The sequence below is a fragment of the Abramis brama genome, assembly GCF_963993115.1.
Source record: "Abramis brama genome assembly, chromosome: 17".
In the NCBI taxonomy this organism is placed as follows: Eukaryota; Metazoa; Chordata; class Actinopteri; order Cypriniformes; family Leuciscidae; genus Abramis; species Abramis brama.
The window spans coordinates 11,765,129-11,785,722 of record NC_139979.1 but is presented as its reverse complement, the minus strand read 5'-3'; the positions used below and the strand labels follow the sequence as shown (position 1 = coordinate 11,785,722).

General features: G+C 35.9%; 1 protein-coding gene across 18 annotated transcripts; it reads left to right on the top strand.

Annotated features, from left to right (window-relative positions):
- Nucleotides 1–1,808: 1,808 nt before the first annotated feature.
- tcea3 (transcription elongation factor A (SII), 3) lies at nucleotides 1,809–13,286 on the top strand. 18 transcript variants are annotated; one of them, XM_084088385.1, is made up of 23 exons: nucleotides 1,809–2,071; nucleotides 2,726–2,788; nucleotides 3,120–3,225; nucleotides 3,361–3,469; nucleotides 3,664–3,828; nucleotides 3,909–4,007; nucleotides 4,790–4,879; nucleotides 5,458–5,541; nucleotides 5,635–5,739; nucleotides 5,845–5,952; nucleotides 6,247–6,336; nucleotides 6,475–6,585; nucleotides 6,694–6,747; nucleotides 6,828–6,887; nucleotides 7,057–7,122; nucleotides 7,241–7,312; nucleotides 10,141–10,200; nucleotides 10,529–10,686; nucleotides 10,816–10,877; nucleotides 10,994–11,143; nucleotides 11,790–11,936; nucleotides 12,078–12,149; nucleotides 12,261–13,286. In XM_084088385.1, the coding sequence occupies exons 1-23, from the start codon at nucleotides 2,003–2,005 to the stop codon at nucleotides 12,267–12,269; spliced, it is 2,109 nt and encodes a 702-aa protein (XP_083944511.1). In that variant the 5' UTR covers nucleotides 1,809–2,002; the 3' UTR covers nucleotides 12,270–13,286. The 18 variants fall into 18 exon arrangements, with proteins under 18 accessions (XP_083944511.1, XP_083944513.1, XP_083944512.1 ...); XM_084088387.1 differs by lacking the exon at nucleotides 6,247–6,336; XM_084088386.1 differs by lacking the exon at nucleotides 6,828–6,887.
- Nucleotides 13,287–20,594: the final 7,308 nt, after the last annotated feature.

The window sequence follows — 20,594 nt, the reverse complement described above, 5'->3', positions numbered from 1 at the left end:
ATGAAACACTGTTAATATCTGTCTTTTCTCAGAGTTATAATGACAAACACACCTTTGTGGTTTCAACCAGGCATACTGGAAAGCACTAGTTCTGCTCCTGGCGTGTGAGCACCTCAAATCCTCAGCAAATATCAGTTCCTTCAAAAATGTTGGCACATAGATATGCTAGGAACTATCCAACTTAACCAACAAAAAAAAGTTCTATTGCTGAGATTTTATAAATACACCCTTAACCAAAGGCTGGTGTGCATGCCGTGGCAATCCAGCCTAGCATCTTTGAGTTTTATTACAGGGGCTCTCTGCGCCTAAAAAAACTGAAGCACGGTGAAATCATTCATTTTCTGGTCTGATGTCATCTCAGACTCTCCATAATTGCCGGAGTCCGGCGTCTTGTGTCTATAATTGGTAGAGACACCGCAAACTCCCTGAGAAGACACTGTAGGTGGGTACTGGTTGATTCATTATTTTGTCATCAAAGGTCATCAAAAGGAAAACCATTTTTCAAGTCTCTTCTTTTTTTCTCGTTCTTTTTTCTCTGTGGTTTGAAAACCGGGCCTTCCAGGCAAATTCTACTTGTCTGTCTGTTGCAGTTGAGAACTGGTTGCAGTTGCTGACTGATGTGGGGTGCTTGAAAAGGGTAATGATAGATCTGTTTCCCAGAAATTGCTAATTCAGCACATTTTAAACGTATGTTGATAATTTTATATCATTTATGCAACCATCGAAGCCATAGAGGTTATTTAGGATGAAGACATCGGTGAAAGCACACACTTGCAAGGTAGGTGCCACAACATATTTGCTGTGTTATTTTAGGACAGATGTCATCTGAGGTCATCCCATCAGGAATTGACATTGAGCTTTATTTTAGCCTCTCAAACATAACAATAAGACATCCAGGCCCCACAATTTTCCTATGGAAAGAGTGTGATGAAAAGTGTAGGAGGGTTTATGAAAATCCATTATCACCCTCCCACAAGCTGCAAAATAAAGCCAAATAGTACATTCCAGGTTGTTTAAAGCTTAAGTGTCTGTGAATATTCTCTATATTGTAGAAATACAATGTTAATTCGTCAAAAGGAGATGTTGACTGACAGTCTTCCAATTTTTATTTAAAAGATGCCATGAAAGTCAATGGTTACCAACACTGTCCCTAACATTCTGCCATAATCTCCAATTATGTTTCAAAGAAGAAAGTCATGGGATAACATGAGGTTGAGTAAATTATAGTAATTTGTGAGTAAACTATTTCTTTAACCATTTATATTTGCAGTTCCTTCCACAGCAGATGCAACCGTTCAGAGGACATTAATATATGACACAGTGTTGCCATCTGCTGCTTAACTGTAAAACCTGTCGAGTTTTTATTGCGTACTGCGTAGTCTATTGAATCAAATGCCTCAGAACTTGCCTCTTATTTACCACACACGGTCTGATGCTTTTAAGGTATGCTTGCAAATGTCCAGACATACGTGAGTGAAATTTGAGTTACTCAATGAACATTTAAATAACAGACTACAAGTTAGTATGGAAAAAATGCCATGGAAGTCAATATCTTATTTTGTGTTCAGCAGAAGAAATAAATGTATGCAGGTTTGAAACAACCTGAGGGTGAGTAAATGACAGAATTTTCGTTTTTGGGTGAACTATCCCTTTAATCGAAAAATAAAATAACAAATAGCCCTATTTATATATTCAAAAACAGACATAAAATACAATAGACCCAAGTTACAAAGTTCATGGTGTGTCCCTCCTAACAATCAAAGAGAACTTTTAGTGCTCCCTGGTAACATCTATATTTAGGAATTGTCATAAATCCAAATGAAATTGATTGACAACTCCGACTGTCCCGAAGGCCCCGCCCCCCGACTCTACTGACCGTGCAGGAGCAACTAAATGCGTGGGAACAAAACTTCGTACATTTCGCTGAATTAATAAGATTTATATGACATAACGTATTATAAACACATCTCATTTTCACTTAAAGCGTATTAATGCGCACACAATGTCACGAGAGGAGGACCTGTTGCGGATTGCTAAAAAACTAGACAAGATGGTGTCTAGAAATAACATGGTGAGATCCTAATTTTGACGCAACGCTTCCCGCTGTTTGTTTGTGCGATCTCTGCGCATGCTGCTTACGAATAACTAGTTTAAACTTTTTTGCTTGTGTGTTTGCGCCGTTTTAATTCTGCTTAATTAAGATACAGGCGTGCACAAGCGTTGTTTAATTTGGTTGCTAGTGAGAGAGACATAATGTGTGTGGTGTGTAATAGGACTACAGAGACGCATATGCGAGTGACAACAGGTGTTGGCTGAGGATTGAGCAGATTTACTTTAGATTTATTCAGGGCAGCAACAAGAACGAAGACAAAAGTGCGCCATTATAGACAGTTTAGTTGACGCTGTATGCAGGTTTTTGTTAATACTTAACAGTATGTATTGGATTCCTCGTAGTAAATTGCACAAGGTCGAGGAGGGGGTGTGTGTTTTGGCCGACTTGAATAGTTTTACGCGCATGAGCACAGAATTTAAAGGGATATTCACCCAAAAATGAAAATGAAACTTCTGCCATAATTTACCCACCCTCATGGTGTTTCAGAGAACAGTACAAGTAACAGTGATGTGTTATTACCATACAAAATAAGTAAAATACATGAACATATTAAGAAAAATCATAACAGTTACTTAAGTAATTAAATAATTGTTAATCTCCCTTTCTGTGTAGGATGGAGCTCTAGATCTTCTGAGAGAATTGAAAAATTTCAACATGACACTGAAGCTTCTTCAGGTATGTCTACTGGATCAATTATTGACATACATTATCGATCCCTGTAGGAAAATATAGCTGCAAATCAAAGGTATCACAAAGAGCCATATACACACACAATGCAATCAATATGGACAATGAAAATAAAATATCAATGTTTGAGTAATATGGAGGGATTTATAATTAAAGTTAATTTTTAAAATGTGTCGTGAGAGACTTATGAATGATAAAACCGATATGATACCTCAGATAGATCGGTGCATAAATGCAGCTGTTCTTTTTAATGTCATCATTGGTTGTCTTACATCTCTTGCTTTTGTTTGTCTAACATTTAATATTTACTTTGTTCCAGGATACAAGAATTGGCATGTCTGTGAACGGAATAAGGAAACATTGCACAGATGAGGATGTTGGCAACTTGGCAAAGATTCTTATCAAAAACTGGAAGAAGCTTTTAGGTAAGGGTAATATTTTAATGAAAAATTTACTCCAAATCCAATTTAAAAAAAGGTTCATAATACATGTTATTCATATATGCAGTATAACATAGTCTGGCTTAATATTTTAAGTCATACGCCTTTTGTCTTTGTCAGACTCAGCTCAAAACCAAAAGTCTGAGAGGACAAATGAGATGAAGAATGGCAATCATCCAAGCAAGGCATCAGGGTCACCCAACAGGACTCCTCCTGAGAGAGAGTCCAGGTATGTTTGCTAATAACAGGGTAAAACATGGAAGTATTCCAGACTTTTTTGTACAGTGTAATTGAAAGCTTTAGGAACCTCTTCCTAAAAGCATACACGAGAGTGGCCTATTTTGTTACTAACAATGATTTACGCAGAGGTTGAAGCTAGCAAAGTGGTTTGCGTTATGAAGTATAACCTGTTTATCTCGTCAGTCCACGGAGATCGACAACGGAAATTAAACCAGACTTAGACTCCAACAAGAAACTCGATGAAAAACACAGAAGAGAGAAACGAGATGCAGAGCTCAGGAACAGAAAACAAGAAAGTGCCCTGAAAAAAGAGAAACAATCTATTAACAATAAAAAGGAGCTAGAGAGGTGAGAAGCACTACTGCTGTATAAAGCCCCTCTGCTCATCCCAAACTGTGCCATTAGATTTTCACGTGTATTCTGTTTAGGAAAGATGCATTGAACAGTGATCATCTTCCCTCCGGAAAGACGCATTCATCTCAGCCCCCAAAGTGTCCTCCTCCATCTGGGGAAGTGAAGAGGGAGAGGTTAGGGCTTGTGCATGCGGTTGAAGCATGTGACTGTGATTAGGAGGAACCACTTGTACTACATAAAAAAACAAAACAAAACATGAAGCCATATTATTACGGTGAAAGTATCAGCATTTCAAACTCATTTCTGATTATCTAGGAAAGTTTAAAATGTCACAGACTAACAAGGTCATGACAATTGCATGAATGGCATTTTTTCTGAACGCTAACATTGTAGTTTTTCTGGTGATAGTGTTAAGCAAAAATCAGAATTTAAGAATTGACTTTCAATTCATGTCCAACAGGATGTTGAATTCAGTTTGAATTTGACAGAAAGTGGAATTTCCTGAATTTATTTACATAGTCACACAATAAAAACAAAAATGGTTAATTTCATTATACATTTTTTGGACTAATTATGCCTGTTTCCCCTCCAGATTTCTAATATATATATATATATATATATATATATATATATATATATATTACATTAATCAGATAAACTTAAAGTTAAACACTCAAACATCAAAACAATAAAGTTAACTTTTTTTTTTCTCAACAGCACAACAAAATGTCCAACATGTTATAGTTTAATAATCATTTATATAATCCTTAAATTAAAATTGTAGTTACAATTCTACATCCTGTTTGCTACCTCATTTAAAATTCAGGAATATCCTTAAAATATTCTCAAATCTGAGTGGTGCACAATCCTGTTGACATAATTTTGTTTTACTTTTCCCACTTGTATGCTGGGCAAGCAGAGTTGCAATGTAAGATGAATTTTTACTTTTGTTTAGGAAAGATGCTCCCGTTGATTTTTTCCCTCCTGCTTCAATCATTTCTCACCCTCCTCTAAGACGCTCATCAGTAGATGTAAAGAAAGAGAGGTCAGAGCTTTATGCTTGTGTTTAAGAATATGTCATTGTAGTGTGAAAAGTTTTATTTTCTGATGCAGTCTATTAGTCATAAGGCTATCTACAGTGATGGCTGATACAGCAAAAACAAAAATACACTGCATTTCAAAAGTTTGGGTTCAGTAATTTTTTTTTTTTTTAAATGAATACTTGAATTCAGCATGGAAAATCAAAAGTGACAGTAAAGACATCTATAGTATTACAAAAGATTTGTTTCAAATACATGCTGTTCTTTTGAACTTTCTATTCATCAACGAATCCTCAATAAAAAGTGGCACAAAAATATTAAGCAGCACCACTGTTTTCAACATTCATAGTAATGAGACATGTTTCTTGAGCAGCAAATCAGTATATTAGAATGATTTCTGAAGGATCATGTGACACTGAAGAATGTAGTAATGATGCTGAAAATTCAGCTTTGCCATCACAGGAATAAATCCCATTTTTTAAATATACAAAAACATAAAAAAATCTTAATGACCCCAAATTTCTGAATGGTAGTGTACGTGGAGTTCAAATGCTGAATTTGGATGTTTACGTTTCTTGCACAGAAAAGACACTCTGGGTTCCTCACAGTCTCTTCCTCTTCAGTCTCATTCTACTAAACGTCCCTTCTCAGATGGAAAGAAAGAACGGTTAGACATTGTGCTAGAAGTGCATGCAGTGAAAATATCTGCTTTCATGTTGAATCAACACTGCAATGAGGCTGGCTTTTTTTTTTTTTGCAGAAGAGACACACATGAATTTCTTTTTCCTCTTCATAATCACTCTCATCCTCCACTTCCTCCTCCTATTCCTATCCCTAAGCGCTCATCAGAGGTGAAGAAAGAAAGGTCAGGGATCGCTTTCAGGAGAATGTGTTCATAATTTGTGTTATTTATAAAAAATTTAGTATATATCCAACATAGGGGGTCACCACTAAATATCTATTTTCACAGGAGAGATCCTTCTGAAACTTTACCTCCTCCTGCTCCTATCCTTTCTCTTCCTCCTCCTCCTCCTCCTCCTCCTCCCAAACATCCATCACTAGAGGAGCCCAGAGAAAGGTCTGACTCTGAACACCTTTCAGTTCAACTTCATGGCCCTCTTTTTTGATAAAGAGGGTTTGTTTAGTGAAGACAAGAGCACAATACTATATAATATTATTGCTTTAGTTTGGTTTTTGTTTCTTTTATTTTGTAAAATAGTGGTAGTGGCTCTCAATGATCCAGTATTCAATTGGTAGAAAATTGTAAATTATAATTTCTAGTTCACTAGATGACCTGGTATCGCCACAAGTGCAAGTTTTTCCTCTTTTTCTCATTTTAATGCCACATTGGAATTGTATATTTGTTACCTAGGGCAAAGAAAGCAATTGATCCGAATGCCCCTCTTCCTCCTTTACCTTTCAATCTACATCCTCCTCAGAAACGAGAGATGAAGAAAGAAAGGTTAGGGCTTGGCGTGTTGTCTTTTTGAGTAAACAAAGTACCATCAGTCGCTTGCAACATTTTTTTCTAGCGTAACAGTGTTCTAACAAAGCGCAGTGTTGTTTGTCTCATAAATAATCAGTGACTTTCTTTGCTTAGAAAAGAAACAGCGGATCCCAGTGCTCCTCTCCCTCCTGTTCCTCTCCATCTTCAACCTACACCTACAAAACGTCCCGCGTTAGACACAAATAAAGACAAAGAGAAAGAAAGGTTAGGGACAGAGGAAATGAAACGCATGTTGACATGAATAGCTGTGTGCCTGTGTTTTTACTTAATTACTTCACCATCTGAAGAATAACTACAACTGTTTTACTATAGAAAAGACACATCCGACCCGAAGCGACGGATGTCTGAACACAATGAGAAAGATAGGTCTGAAACATGATGAATACTAACCCTTGATAATAATTTGTCGCCATCCCAAAGTGCTGAGATGATTTTCTTTTTCTCAGAAAAGACAAAAGAGAGAGTAAAGCACTTAAAAGACCGTCAATGAAGCTCAAGATTGAGAGGTTTGAATTGATGCTTTGCAACTGAATGTAGGCAGAGGGCAGCAGAAGTGCATGCATTGTTGTTATTTTGTCTTGGGAGTTTGAGGATGGTGGCAATTTGCAAGACCTTTACGTTCATTAAAACAATATAATTTGTCACCAAAATTCCCTACTCTGCTTTTATTCCTAGAAAGGACTCCACAGATTCCAAAAAGCTCCCTCCTAGAAAGCCGAGCATGGAAGGACGGAGAGACAGGTCTGCTCATGCATTACTAAAAAAAACAAAAAACATATAGAAAACCAAATAAAAAGCCAAATAAAATGGTTACTATACTAACAATCAGGCATTTGTGTTTTGCTCTTTTTTACTGCAGTAAGGACTCTACCGACTCCAAGTCAAGCCATCACCTTTTGAAACGACAATCAAGTGAAACTAAATTGGAGAGGTAACATGTTATAGTAATGCAGTTGGTCTTGCAGTGAAATATTGAAGTATCCAAAATAGGGATGTGTTCCAATTTCATTAACGTTTAAAAGGAAATTTTATAACCAACTGGTGGACTAGTCTAACAAACTCCCAGAAGATAGTAAAAAACAAACAAACAGTCTATATGAATATCAATTTGAAATAACCTATATAATCTATATGAGTCAAATCCCATACTGAATGCTGCTGAAAAAAAAGGTCATATATATGCAATGTGCTTGCCTTGCATTTGGATCATTGTACACTAAAACAGAGACTGAGAGAGACTGACAAACCCCCCAAGCCAGATTCCCAGTGAAATGCTCTCAGACAACAAGTGCAGTGAGTTTGCTTCTTTCTTCTCTGAGAAAATCAATAATATCAGAAAGGTGATCAGCACATCCTTGAGTTGCGCTGGGGTCAGACAGAACAGACCACCTGAGAAAGTAGTTACTATGTCTGATTTCAAAGAAATTGATGGCAAAATTTTGGAAGAAACCGTACAGCACCTTAAAACAACAACCTGCGCTCTTGACACACTTCCCACATCTTTTTTCAAAAGTGTGTTAAACAGTTTAGAAGCAGATCTTCTAGAAGTGGTAAATGCCTCAATTCTCTCTGGGAGTTTTCCAAACTCCCTGAAAACTGCAGTTGTCAAGCCCCTCCTGAAAAAGAGCAATCTGGATAAGACCATATTAAGCAACTATAGACCGATCTCAAATCTTCCTTTCATAGGCAAGATCATTGAAAAAGTTGTCTTCAATCAGCTGAACAAATTCTTATGCTCGAATGGATACTTTGACAATTTTCGATCTGGTTTCCGACCGCACCACAGCACAGAGACAGCGCTCATAAAGATAATAAACCATATTCGCTTAAATACTGATACAGGCAAATTATCGGTGCTGGTACTACTCGACCTCAGTGCTGCATTTGACACTGTCGATCATAACATACTTCTTGACAGGCTGGAAAACTGGGTGGGGCTTTCTGGGATAGTCCTAAAATGGTTCAGGTCATACTTAGATGGGAGAGGTTATTATGTGAGTATAGGAGACCATAAGTCTGAGTGGACATCCATGACATGCGGAGTCCCTCAAGGCTCAATTCTTGCGCCACTCCTGTTCAACCTGTATATGCTCCCAATGAGCCAAATAATGAGAAAGAACCAAATTGCTTACCACAGCTATGCAGACGACACACAGATTTACTTAGCCCTATCGCCTAACGATTACAGCCCCATTGATTCCCTGTGCAAATGCATTGATGAAGTCAACAGTTGGATGTGTCAAAACTTTCTTCAGTTAAACAAAGACAAAACTGAAGTCATTGCGTTTGGAAACAAAGATGAAGTTCTCAAGGTGAACGCATACCTTCACTCTAGGGGTCAAACAACTAAACATCAAGTCAGGAATCTTGGTGTGACACTAGAGGTCAGATCTTAGTTTCAGTATTCATGTCACAGCAATAACTAAATCAGCATATTTTCATCAGAAAAATATTGCAAGAATTAGATGCTCCAGACAAGACTTAGAGAAACTTGTTCATGCTTTCATCACCAGCAGGGTGGATTATTGTAATGGACTCCTCACTGGCCTTCCCAAAAAGACCATAAGACAGTTGCAGCTCATACAGAACGCTGCCGCCAGGATTCTGAGCAGAGCCAGAAAATATGAACATATCACACCAGTCCTCAGGTCTTTACACTGGCTCCCAGTTACATATAGGATTGATTTTAAAGTATTATTACTGGTATATAAATCATTCAATGGCCTAGGACCTCAATATATTGCAGATATGCTCAGTGAATATAAACCCAACAGATCACTCAGATCATTAGAATCACATCAGCTAGAAATACCAAGGGTTCACTCTAAGCATGGTGAGTCCGCTTTTAGCTATTATGCCAGCCGCAGCTGGAACCAGCTTCCAGAGGAGATCAGATGTGCTCCTACAGTAGTCACATTCAAATCCAGACTCAAAACACATCTGTTTAGCTGTGTATTTACTGATTGAGCACTGTGCCACTGTTCGACCGACTGTTTGTACTGTACTGTATTTTTTTATTTTTCTAAACTGTTTTAATTATTCTTATTTCTTTTTATTATTTTAATTTCTTCTATGTAAAGCACTTTGAATTGCCATTGTGTATGAAATGTGCTATATAAATAAACTTGCCTTGCCTTGCCTTGCCTAAACATAAGTGTTTAACGTTAGCCAATATTGACATATTTATTAAAATCTTCTGAATCAACAGGCAGCGGAGGAACTTAATAGCTGTCTGTTGTTGTTAAGTAGCCTAAGTTTCATTTATAATGTTTCTCTTTTAAATTGGAATCAAATTTCATAACCTGTAGTAAAACAAGCCTGTAAACAAGCTTAATTGTTAAATGAAATAGAATAAAACGGAACAGTTTTGTGTAGGCCAAGTCAAAATACTCCATCATCTTGCTCATCTTCCGAGTGGACGTTTAAAAAAGTGAATGAATGAAAGCTCTGAGATAAAATATTTTGTTATCCGCTTAGGATGTACACTTTTCAAAAAAAAAAGTGTTTTTAAAATGTAACACTAATGCGAGTAATTTGAATGTAGCCTTTGTAGAAATAAATAAAGCTAACCATAAACATGCACAAAAAAATGTATGTAAACGACTAGTATTTCCAATGTCGACTAGCAGCAATATCGTTTAGTTGAGTAGTCTCGCACATCCCTAATTCAAACCTACTGATCCTTTACAAAGATAAATGCATGACTTTCATGTTCAACACAGAATGCGTACTATAAACTCTCATGTGTTATTTCTCCAGGAGAGATTCTACTAACTCAAGGTCTGGCAACTCACCTCAGGCCAAGAAATCTAGTGAAAGGCAAGAACTATACTTTACTATTTATTATTATTTACTCATTTAGATGTGACCAGCATGCCATATGGTGTTATTGTGGCATTATGTTCTCACTCTCACCCTTTTGGATAGGCTCAGATATACTTGGAATTCTGCCTGCTTCATATTCCAGTTATAATACAACACAAAATCCCAAAGTCATTCAAATCATGACTAACAAATTATGAAAATATTGTTCACAGACAGCAGTGATCAATGATTCTGCTGGGATGTTGGAACATTCTATCTTTAAGTAATTGTCACGTGGTCATTAGAGAACTAAAGACGCCTGCTTTTTGTTTTTCCCATACAGCAAGAGTAAACCAGAGACCCCAAAGACGCCCACAACACCCACAAGCCCCCTCTCTCCGTTTAGCTCCAGTGTGGGTCCTTTATCTCCTCGTCTGCTAACCGGGGATTCCATCAGGGACAAATGCATTGAAATGCTGACCGCCGCACTACGTACAGATGGTACGCAAAACAAACACTTGACACCCACACAGAGTCTGACATATATCACAGACATACTGACATTATTATTCGTTTTGATACTCATTATTGTGGAGATGATGCTCACAATATGCTTTTCTTTCCTATTAGATGACTACAAAGACTATGGGGCAAACTGTGAAGGCATGGCAGCGGAAATCGAGGATTATATCCTTAGTGGACATTATTGGTTGACAATTGCTTTGAAAATGAGTGTAGAATCCTCTTGAAACCATTGCTTAAAATTCAAAAGTAGACATCCTTAACTGTCCTCCTCTGCCTACATATCTACCAGGAGATAAGAGCCACAGACATGAAATACAAGAACAGAGTCCGCAGCCGCATAAGTAACCTGAAGGATCCCAAAAATCCCAATCTGCGTAAAAATGTCTTAGCTGGAGCCATCGAGTTGAGCCGCATGGCCACCATGACTGCTGAGGTAGATTGCACATTTTGGACCTCTTAAATCATTTCAATTTATAAATAATAAATAACAAAATAATAAACAGTGCTAATATGTAAGTCTCACCAATGCTGCATTTTATTTGAAAATGCATTCAAAAATACAGTACAAACAGTAATATTGAAAAAATTCTATCCTTCAGAAATTACTTCTGATTTGGTGCTCAAGATTTCTTTTTTATCATCAATGTTGAAAGCAGTTGTGCTGCTTTATATTTTTGTGGAAACCGTCATGTTTTTACAGGACGAATAGAAAGTTCAAAAGAACAGCATTTATTTGAAATATACATTTTTAATTCGCGATTTGATCAATTGTATGCATTATTACTGATTCAATTAGTTAATTCCTTGTAAAAACAATCCTACTGACCCTTTTGAATGGTAGTGTAAGTTAATCTTTCTTAACCCATTTGCCCAAAATGTTCTGATAGTTATGTTTCAAACAAGAATTACATTATTAGATATTAGATGTTAGATTGTTTTAACTGGAAAATTTGTTTGCAGTGCAATAGTTTATTTACTGTGCAATGTTGTAAAACTTAGCCTTTGAAATTAACTAGTCAAACAAATCAAATATCAGAAGCCAATCTGCTGTCTATAAATGAATGTTCTTGCTGTTGTAGGAAATGGCTAGTGATGAACTGAAACAGTTGAGGAACGTGTTGACCCAGGAGGCCATCCGAGAACATCAGATGGCAAAGACTGGAGGAACCACAACTGACCTGCTGCAGTGTGGCAAGTGCAGGAAGAAAAACTGCACCTACAACCAGGTACATCGATGAAACCGCATTTTCTAATATTACTGGATTTTTAGCTGTAGATATTTATAGTGCATATGAACCTAGTATACAAAGTTCTTTCATTTGTTGTGAAAATAAATATATACTGAGTAATGTTTTGAACCTTCACAGGTGCAAACTCGGAGTGCTGATGAACCAATGACCACCTTTGTGCTGTGCAATGAATGTGGTAATCGCTGGAAGGTCAGAAAAATATGTTTTGGCTTATGTATTTTATATATTTTTATAAACCAATCATCTTACGTCCAGTAGAACAATGTAAGTAACAAGTGTCTTTTAATATTTCTTTTCTAGTTCTGCTAACTTGAAGCCAGGAGTCCAACAACATTGACCATGCAGCAGTGGCGAGGCCAAAAATTTAAAAGTGAGGGTGGACCAATCCCTACTCTCAAATTACATCCATTTTAAAAATAGTTTGACAGTTAAGTTTAGTTAAATGTGATTTATTGTCAGCCAACCGTTTCATGAAAACAACGGGCTGGGCAAGGCTTACCCTTCCCCTGGCCGAGGGAATTTTCTCACTCAAACCACTGCCTTCTGCTGCTTCTGATTGCTTTTAGAGGGAAAAGCTGCCCATAACTGCTGTTCTACGATCAGTTTTCTCTGTAATAATAGCATATTGGTGATTTGGCAAACGATCCAGTGCGTATCTGTGTTTGTGCTCTGGAGAGTGTCGAAGGTTTCTATTTACAATGTTTTTTTACATCGTTGAGTAATGCAGCCAATCACAGACATATCTGTTGATTTCTTGAACGCAATGGCCAATCAGAGTTGTTTAAGTTAGAATCCACTAACCCTGGCCCTTATGTAGCCTCGCCACTGCCATGTAGGATTCCTCATCTTTTTTTTAATTTGGAAGAGAAAGTAATATAATGGTTTATTCTACCAGCAAATGGTCCTGAATTTATAATATGTAAATTAATTCTTTAACTTTTACAGAAGTACACATAGCAAAGAGTGTGTTCTGTATATTCATAATTAAAGTGAACATTAATAACTTGGGAGATGTAAATCTGATCAAATTCTACACTTTTATACTGTTTTATGAAATGCCAGTGTTATTATTATTATTTTTTTTACTTGATTAATTGGTTTATTACACAGAATCCTATTGGGGTCAGACTTATGTGTTAACAAATTTTAAATTTAATTAATGAAGAGAATCCTAATCTATCTATAAAGTACAACACAAAAATGCTTTTTAAATGGATCTAAACATTTTGTTTTAAATTATGGTGATGCATAAAATATTGTAGAGAAAAATCGCAAAAACTAAAGCAATAATTGTAATATTGATTTGAATAAATTATGTTGATTTGATATTTTTTGTAGTATTTTTTGCAGGCTTAAAAAGACCTAATACCATTCAGGCACAGCCATGGTTGTCCAAAGCTCATCAAATATGCTTGGTTTCTTTCCATTCAGGTGTGACTGAATGCTTGTCAACCTGCCAGCCCTGTGAAAGCAGGAAATACCACACATGTAGACAACACCCATACTTTCACTCCTGAACACAAACAAAAACTAAATAAGATCCCTAACTGCAATGCTGAGTGATTTACCATTACAGCCAAAAGCGTTTAGTAAAGCACCACAGCCAGCTCCACATCATGCTGTCAAATTCCCCAAAATACATACAGGACACACCAGATCAAATACTATTTTCAATTTTTATATGATATATATTTTCCAAAATATGTTTTAATCTAAAATTGCAAGAAATTCATAGCCATAAATCTAAACAAGTTGTGTTCCAAATTTGAGCTTGATATCTCAAAAGAAATTAGCTTTCAGTAAGATTTTGTTTGGGCACAGTACGAATTTTTTTTGTTTCCCATTCATTTCCAATGCGGTTGTTTTTGACCGCGAGTCAAAGGAGTCTAGTGGAGACTTTTTTTCAGGACCATTTAACCTTTTTGAATCATATCCATTAATCTTTTTGTTTGTGTGTGTGATCACATAGCAAGTGCCAAGTTTACCAAGTTTCGTACCATTCCGATTAAGTAAAAAAATCACACAAAATGTAAAAAAGTTTTGGTAAAAAATGACCAAAGAGCACCAGATAGTTAAATTGTCCAATTTGGCTATACCATATAGTTAACATATGTAAATTAAATATAAGTAAACAATGCAATCCATAGTCTCAGTTCAGTTTTTCACATTATTCCTAAAACATGCTATATTTGTAAAACTAAAAATAAATGTTTATTATTTTATAATAGAACTAAATTATTGCTGTACCCTATGACTTTGATAAATGAGTACCCCTAGAGTTTGAATGAGAGCCATTTTTCCTCTATACTTGTGGGAAATTTGTTTCACTGGCATGTCAGAGTCTGCCCTGTGTGTCATTATTCATGGTCATTTCCTTCTGATGCACTTCTAGCCAAGCTAATGATGCCCCTGTCACTATATTTTGGGTTTAATAAGTACCCTGGTCTCTGCTATCCTCAGTGCACTACGTTTGAAATGAGATGAGTAACTCTGTGTGAAATTGTCCCTTTTAGCCCTGAATCTTCACTCAAGTTTCATTACTCAGTTTACCAGGGTGCCCCCTCATTAGAAGCGAATTGATTTAAATGCTGTTAATGGATGTTCCGCTTCTGACAGTATTTCCTTTGGTAAAAAGGAAATGCCACTGAGAGGATGGCATGAAGCAGTGGATAACTATGCCAGCGCTGTGCAGTGTTCAGTTTCTCTAGAAGGCACAAGTTATTTCTCTCAGGCTTGAGCAGATAATTGGATACCCTGCAGGTAAGAGAGCCCCTCTTGTCATTTTGATGCTTAGATTTTTAGATAGCCATGGGTATTGCTGTAAGCATCAGGAGGTTAAAATGCAAATGAACACAATAACACATCACGGTAAGATAAAGAAGCCAAATTGACATTTCTTAGTCAGGATCACCTCACGACAATTACTTGTTTTCCCCATACGTGTTTTTAGAGTTATGTTTATTATTTTAATTTATTACACAGCTCTGGAATACTTGATTCTGATTGGTCAGCGTAGTCCAGCTTTTTGATATTTCCTCATTTTCGCCATCGTCTATGACAAAGCTGTATATCAGTCCGCTTAAATGAAACCGGCGCTACTTTCATGTCTCGTGTCATCACACCGCTAACTTGTGCTATCTTTTTTCAAACAAACGAAACTGTCATCATCTTAGAGGCCGTTTACACAACAACGTTTTCAACTAAAAATAGAAAACTTAGTATGCGTTTTGGCCGTAAATTTACACGCAATGGCATTTTGGGGGCCTGAAAACACAAACTTTTGAAAAGGTTCAAAGTGCAAGTTTTTGAAAACGATACCGTTATCGTCTCAATGTAAACAACAAAATACACACATTTGTGAAAATGGTGAAGAATCATGCATATTATGTGTTCAGTCTGTAGGGTTTTTTTTTTTTTTTTTTTTTTTTTACAAAGTGATCAGAATACAGCTAACGTTAGCGTCTTAGTCATTTTCGTGGATCTGTGTGAATGGGGATTGTTTTGACAAAGTTGCCGTCTGTATGCAAAAATTAAAAGAAAAAACGTTTCTATTTTTAGTAGGCCTAACGTTACATAATTCGTCTTAAACATACCCTTAGTTAACGATTGCTCCAGCCAGCACGTGATAGGTTATGTCCTCTGGATTTGGAAAAAAATGTTACAGAATATTTAAATAAACAAACTAAAAAAATAAATAAAAATATGTCCACAAAATCTGTATATAGCACACATACAACCAATTAGCTGTAGAACTCTAGCCCCCTTGCTGAGGATGAAGTGAGTCAGCTGTTCCCATGACAACTACATTTTACTGAGAGAATCCATTAGGACCTCTTGGATCATTTTTTTTGCAGAGGTATCAAAGGACTGAGACTCATTCTATCAAACATCTAATGTGTTCCATTAGACTTCAGCCATCATGACTTTAGGAGGTTGATGATTGCTCTTAGTGCCCACTCATCTTTATAAAATATTGAAACCTATTTTTCCCTAGACGCATCTAAAATCGAAGATACATACATTTGTGTTACTCAAAATCATTTAAGGGATTTAATTATTTTTTTTTATAAATAATTGTAATAAATTGTCAGAGTTTGACTGTGAAGGCATATACTCGAGTCTGGCAGGAGAGAGGTGACGCTGTGAAATTCAAAACAAACCAGAGTGCTTTTTAAGGATCCAAATAATTGAACTAAGTTGCTCTCGAAAGAAACACAATTTAGCCAGTTACCCTAGACGCACATCTCACATCTCTGTTGAATGAGTTGCCAGGCAGACTCTATGGGCGTCTTTTCAACTGTCATTGCATTAACTGTATTACAGCAGCATCAACATGTATTTACAAAGGCAAAATTTTATGACCTGTAGAAGACGGTTGCGAAGATGATTCACGATTGTATTGCAAACAAGTGCAAAAGATACAAACAAAGAAAAGCACTATGGTGAGGATTCTAGGATGTTGGTCATGAGTTGACTCCCCCCTCCCCCAAATTCTCCCTGAATAGAGAAATATGTCAGAGCCAAGAATGCTTTCTGAAATGTATATTGCTAGAACCGAGATATATTACAATAGAACAATATACAGTTGCTGTTACACTCAAAGACAGTGAACCATTCAGTTTTTTTGATAACAATTTTAGGAACTGTTTGGAAATTTGCAGCTGTAGTGCTAAAGTGACACAGAGTTCCACTTATTTAGGTTGTTTGCATTGTTTGCACTACAGGTGCTTCCTTCATATATAACCTTTAAAGAGGTTAAAGTAAACACTTTATTTTGATGGTCCACTTTAGGCATTCTACTGACTATAAGTAACTTTGCAACTACATATAAACTTATTCTACAACAGTATACCCCTAACTAACAGTCGAGTTAGTTGACATGAAGTTGCAAATTAAAGGAGTAGTTCACTTTAAAATGAAAATTCTGTCATCATATACTCACCCTCATGTTGTTTCAAACCTGTATGAATTTCTTTCTTCTGCTGAACACAAAGGAAGATTTTTAGAAGAATATCAGTAACCAGACAGTTTTTGGGTCCCATTGACTTCCATAGTATATTTTTTTCCTACTATGGAAGTCAATGGGACCCAAAACTGCCTGGTTACTGATATTCTTCTAAAAATCTTCCTTTGTGTTCAGCAGAAGAAAGAAATTCATACAGGTTTGAAACAACATGAGGGTGAGTATATGATGACAGAATTTTCATTTTAAAGTGAACTACTCCTTTAATGGGAGTTAGTTGACATGTAATTGCAAAGTTACTTATTGGCATGCCTAAATTGGACTATTGAAATAAAGTGATAATTGATTTAATGGATTTTGTTTTAATACATTTTTTAATATATTAATATTTTTATATTCATATAATATATTTGTAATATTTTTAAATTAAATTTGTTTGAATTAAACTGCTAGTAAATATACTTTATTACTAGAAACAAATTTAGTTATTACAAATTTAAAATTACAAACATATAGTAGATGGTCAATATGCATTTATCAGAAATGCAATAGCTCACAACGGATGTTACAATGAAATGCAAGCACAGTTAGAGAGGAGCTTGGAGCTATTAAAAATCTCATGGTAGTGTGTGGTTGGAAGACAAAGATATTATATATTCCATAAGTATTGTGTATACATTACTGATCTAAATCATTTGAAAGACAAGGCAGAGTGAGTGTATTTCTACAGCAGAAGCTCATCATAGTCTGGATGGTCAGATCTGGATGAAAATGAGAGGTGATAGACAGATTTCTCAGTCTCAAAGTGTTGATGGCTGTCAGAAGATCTGTTCCAATATGTGGGCAGAAGGCTCCGCTGGCTACTCTCATCAATCTAATCTACCAGTCACCCGTGATCTAATCCACCAGCCCCTCAAAAAAAAAAAAAAAAAAAAAGACCCATCAAACTTTTACACACTGTTTCACTTGCTTACAATATATAATTTTCCAAGGAAAATCAATTTGAAAGAGACAATAACAAAACAAAAACTTGTAATGGACAGAGTGGAGAGGGGAAAATGGGTTGCGTATTATTTTGACATGCATTGCAGCTTTGTAAACTATAATAGTGAATAGAATGCTACAACAGACAATATGCCTTTTAGCCAAGGATGTTGTTCTCGGAGGAAAAAACACTGAAGAAAGGAACAGTTAGACAGGTGTTATTTTTTTGGTAAAAAAAAAAAAAAAAAAAAAAAAACGTATAAAGTTTTTTATTTAATTTTTTATTTAAATGAACATCCCCAGTAAACAGCAGAAATGTTTCACTCTAGACTCCCACTGGCTTGAATTCATCAGTTCTGCTGATGACAAGAGGCAGAAACACTGATTAGATGCTAATGGAATTCGTGGCTGTTCTGTCCTGCACATTAATGATAATTAAGCAAACCAGCCATCTTATCATGCACTGATTCTTGGGCGAACTGAGGCTTCATAACAATCCAATATGTAATATTTCAGCATTACATGATCCGTTTAACCACACCTAAAAAAAAATATACCTACATTTAACAGCAGATATTACTACATGGGTAAATGAAATCCATTATGCTTGATATCCTGTATCCACTCCAAATGTAAATAGCTTTAATGAGGCCTGAATTTTAAAGAAAGAATAAATAATCAGATTATTATTATCAAGTGCTGATCCAAAGGCACTTGAAATGACATGTAAGCATTCAAAGCAATAGCTGCAATTACAAATTAGTTGAGAACCTGCATTAAACATTTCCCTCAGATTTGCATACATGCATTATTTTAATTCATGTGTCAACATTGGCAATGATTGTTATGTTAATTATATAATTGTTTTGTTCTGTATGTACTATTTGATCTAGTGGTTACTTATATTTATTAAAACTTAAAGTAAGAGACAGTGTTATATTGGAAATTAAACTTTTACATTTTGACTGTTTTGTTCACACTCATCTTGGTGACACACTGTGATCTTTTTTTTCTTGGCAAGGCTTACATTTTTGTGGCTAGATATTAAAATCACATCGTCAGTCAGAAGATCAAGAAACATTTCTCATTCTCTCGTCGACAATTTTAGATACAATTTTTAAAAATATAATAAGGCTCAGGATTTTATTTTGCCAATATTCCGTCATATTTTTCTCTAAATGGCATATGGTCAGTTCAGTCACAACTAAATAGCCGGTTTGGCTAAAGATCAGATGGTTTAATGTGTGCATCTGGCTCTTGGACCTGTCAGGCTAAAGCAGACTTCAATCTGTTAGTGGCCAAGCTTAGCATCTGGTCTCGGACAAACCCGACATAATTCACACATACAGGCAGAACTGGTAACTGTTAAATCATAAAAAAGGAGTAAAAAATAATGGCTGTGTACTGAGAACTTCCAGAAATATTTTGTCTGGGAAGAACTGGAGTGGTCTATGCAAGTTAATGATCCAATCTCTCTCATCAAGTCATATTTATCGAGCCATCTGTAACAACATATGCTTTCTCAGTTTAAATGTCTACTGGCCAGCTAAAATGGTATATGAAGCAAAACAGATGTAAGCTTGTGATTGCTCTGAAATTCACTGCCTAACATCCATTACACAGATTCATTCATTTATACTAATGTCATGCAAGTCAAATGTAATTTCACTCTCATTAGGACATGCTCATGGCACTAGAAAACTAGATAATTCACTCAAAATAAATCTTCTAGCACATTTAGTCTTTTTAAATCATGGAAGATTTCTGTACTGTGTGAAAGCGTTGCATAACATTTCATTATAAAAACAGCACTCTGTTATTTTGTTTATCTCTGTTTGTTTGATCTGTTCTTTTAACAGGCTCCAGAGAAATCATCCTGTTTCCTGAGTGATACAAAGCGTATACAAAAGGTAACTTTTAACATCGCTAATCATAAATTTTGGATAAAAAGCACAATGTTGTAACAGTAGAGAGCCAGAGCCATGCAGGGAGGATATTGTCAAGTGCTTGAAATTGATTCTCTGTTATATAATTTAATTTCCGCATAACCGCTGCGATTAGAAGCCACAGAATGGTGAAGAATCTTTTTTGATTTAACTGATCGTGTAATCAGTTGAACAGGATTCCATTATCAAAATGTGTGCTAATTGCAAATTTACCCTGAGGGTCAAACTTAATAATTATACCTCCTAGCACATGTAAATGTAAGTCACTTATTATGAGGAATAAGACATGTATTATGCATTGATGTAGAATGAGTTGAATTAACATAAAAGTACATGTAGAATTCTGGCAAGCTGAATGAACTCAATAATGTCTTAAGAGGTACCAAAACAACATGCTGGAACAGCTTGACTTAAATACAAAGCCTCCAGATGGTGCCCTGTTATTCATGAAACGAAGCCAAGAGCAGTGCTCGACAAAATCACAATCTTGACAAATGTGTCACCTCAAAGCAGCAAGGCCAAGAACTTATAAGCCCCCCAAATTTTAGCCTTTATGTGGCACGGATTTCCACAAAATTGTATTTCTCTCTTTAACTGAACAACATGCTTATAGAAGAAAAATATAGACTAAATTTATAAATTTAGTTTTAATAAATTTTAATTAATTATTTAGATTTTGATTAAAAGTTATGAATTGAACACGTGTAAATATACTTTATCACTAGAAACATTTAAATGATG

Bases quoted from the DNA above. Each gene is read 5' to 3' on its own strand.
- tcea3 (XM_084088373.1), top strand. From the start codon at position 2,003: ATGTCACGAGAGGAGGACCTGTTGCGGATTGCTAAAAAACTAGACAAG. The intron at 3,226-3,360 runs GTAAGGGTAATA...TGTCTTTGTCAG, and splicing joins AAACTGGAAGAAGCTTTTAG to ACTCAGCTCAAAACCAAAAG. The intron at 6,748-6,827 runs GTCTGAAACATG...TCTTTTTCTCAG, and splicing joins GAACACAATGAGAAAGATAG to AAAAGACAAAAGAGAGAGTA.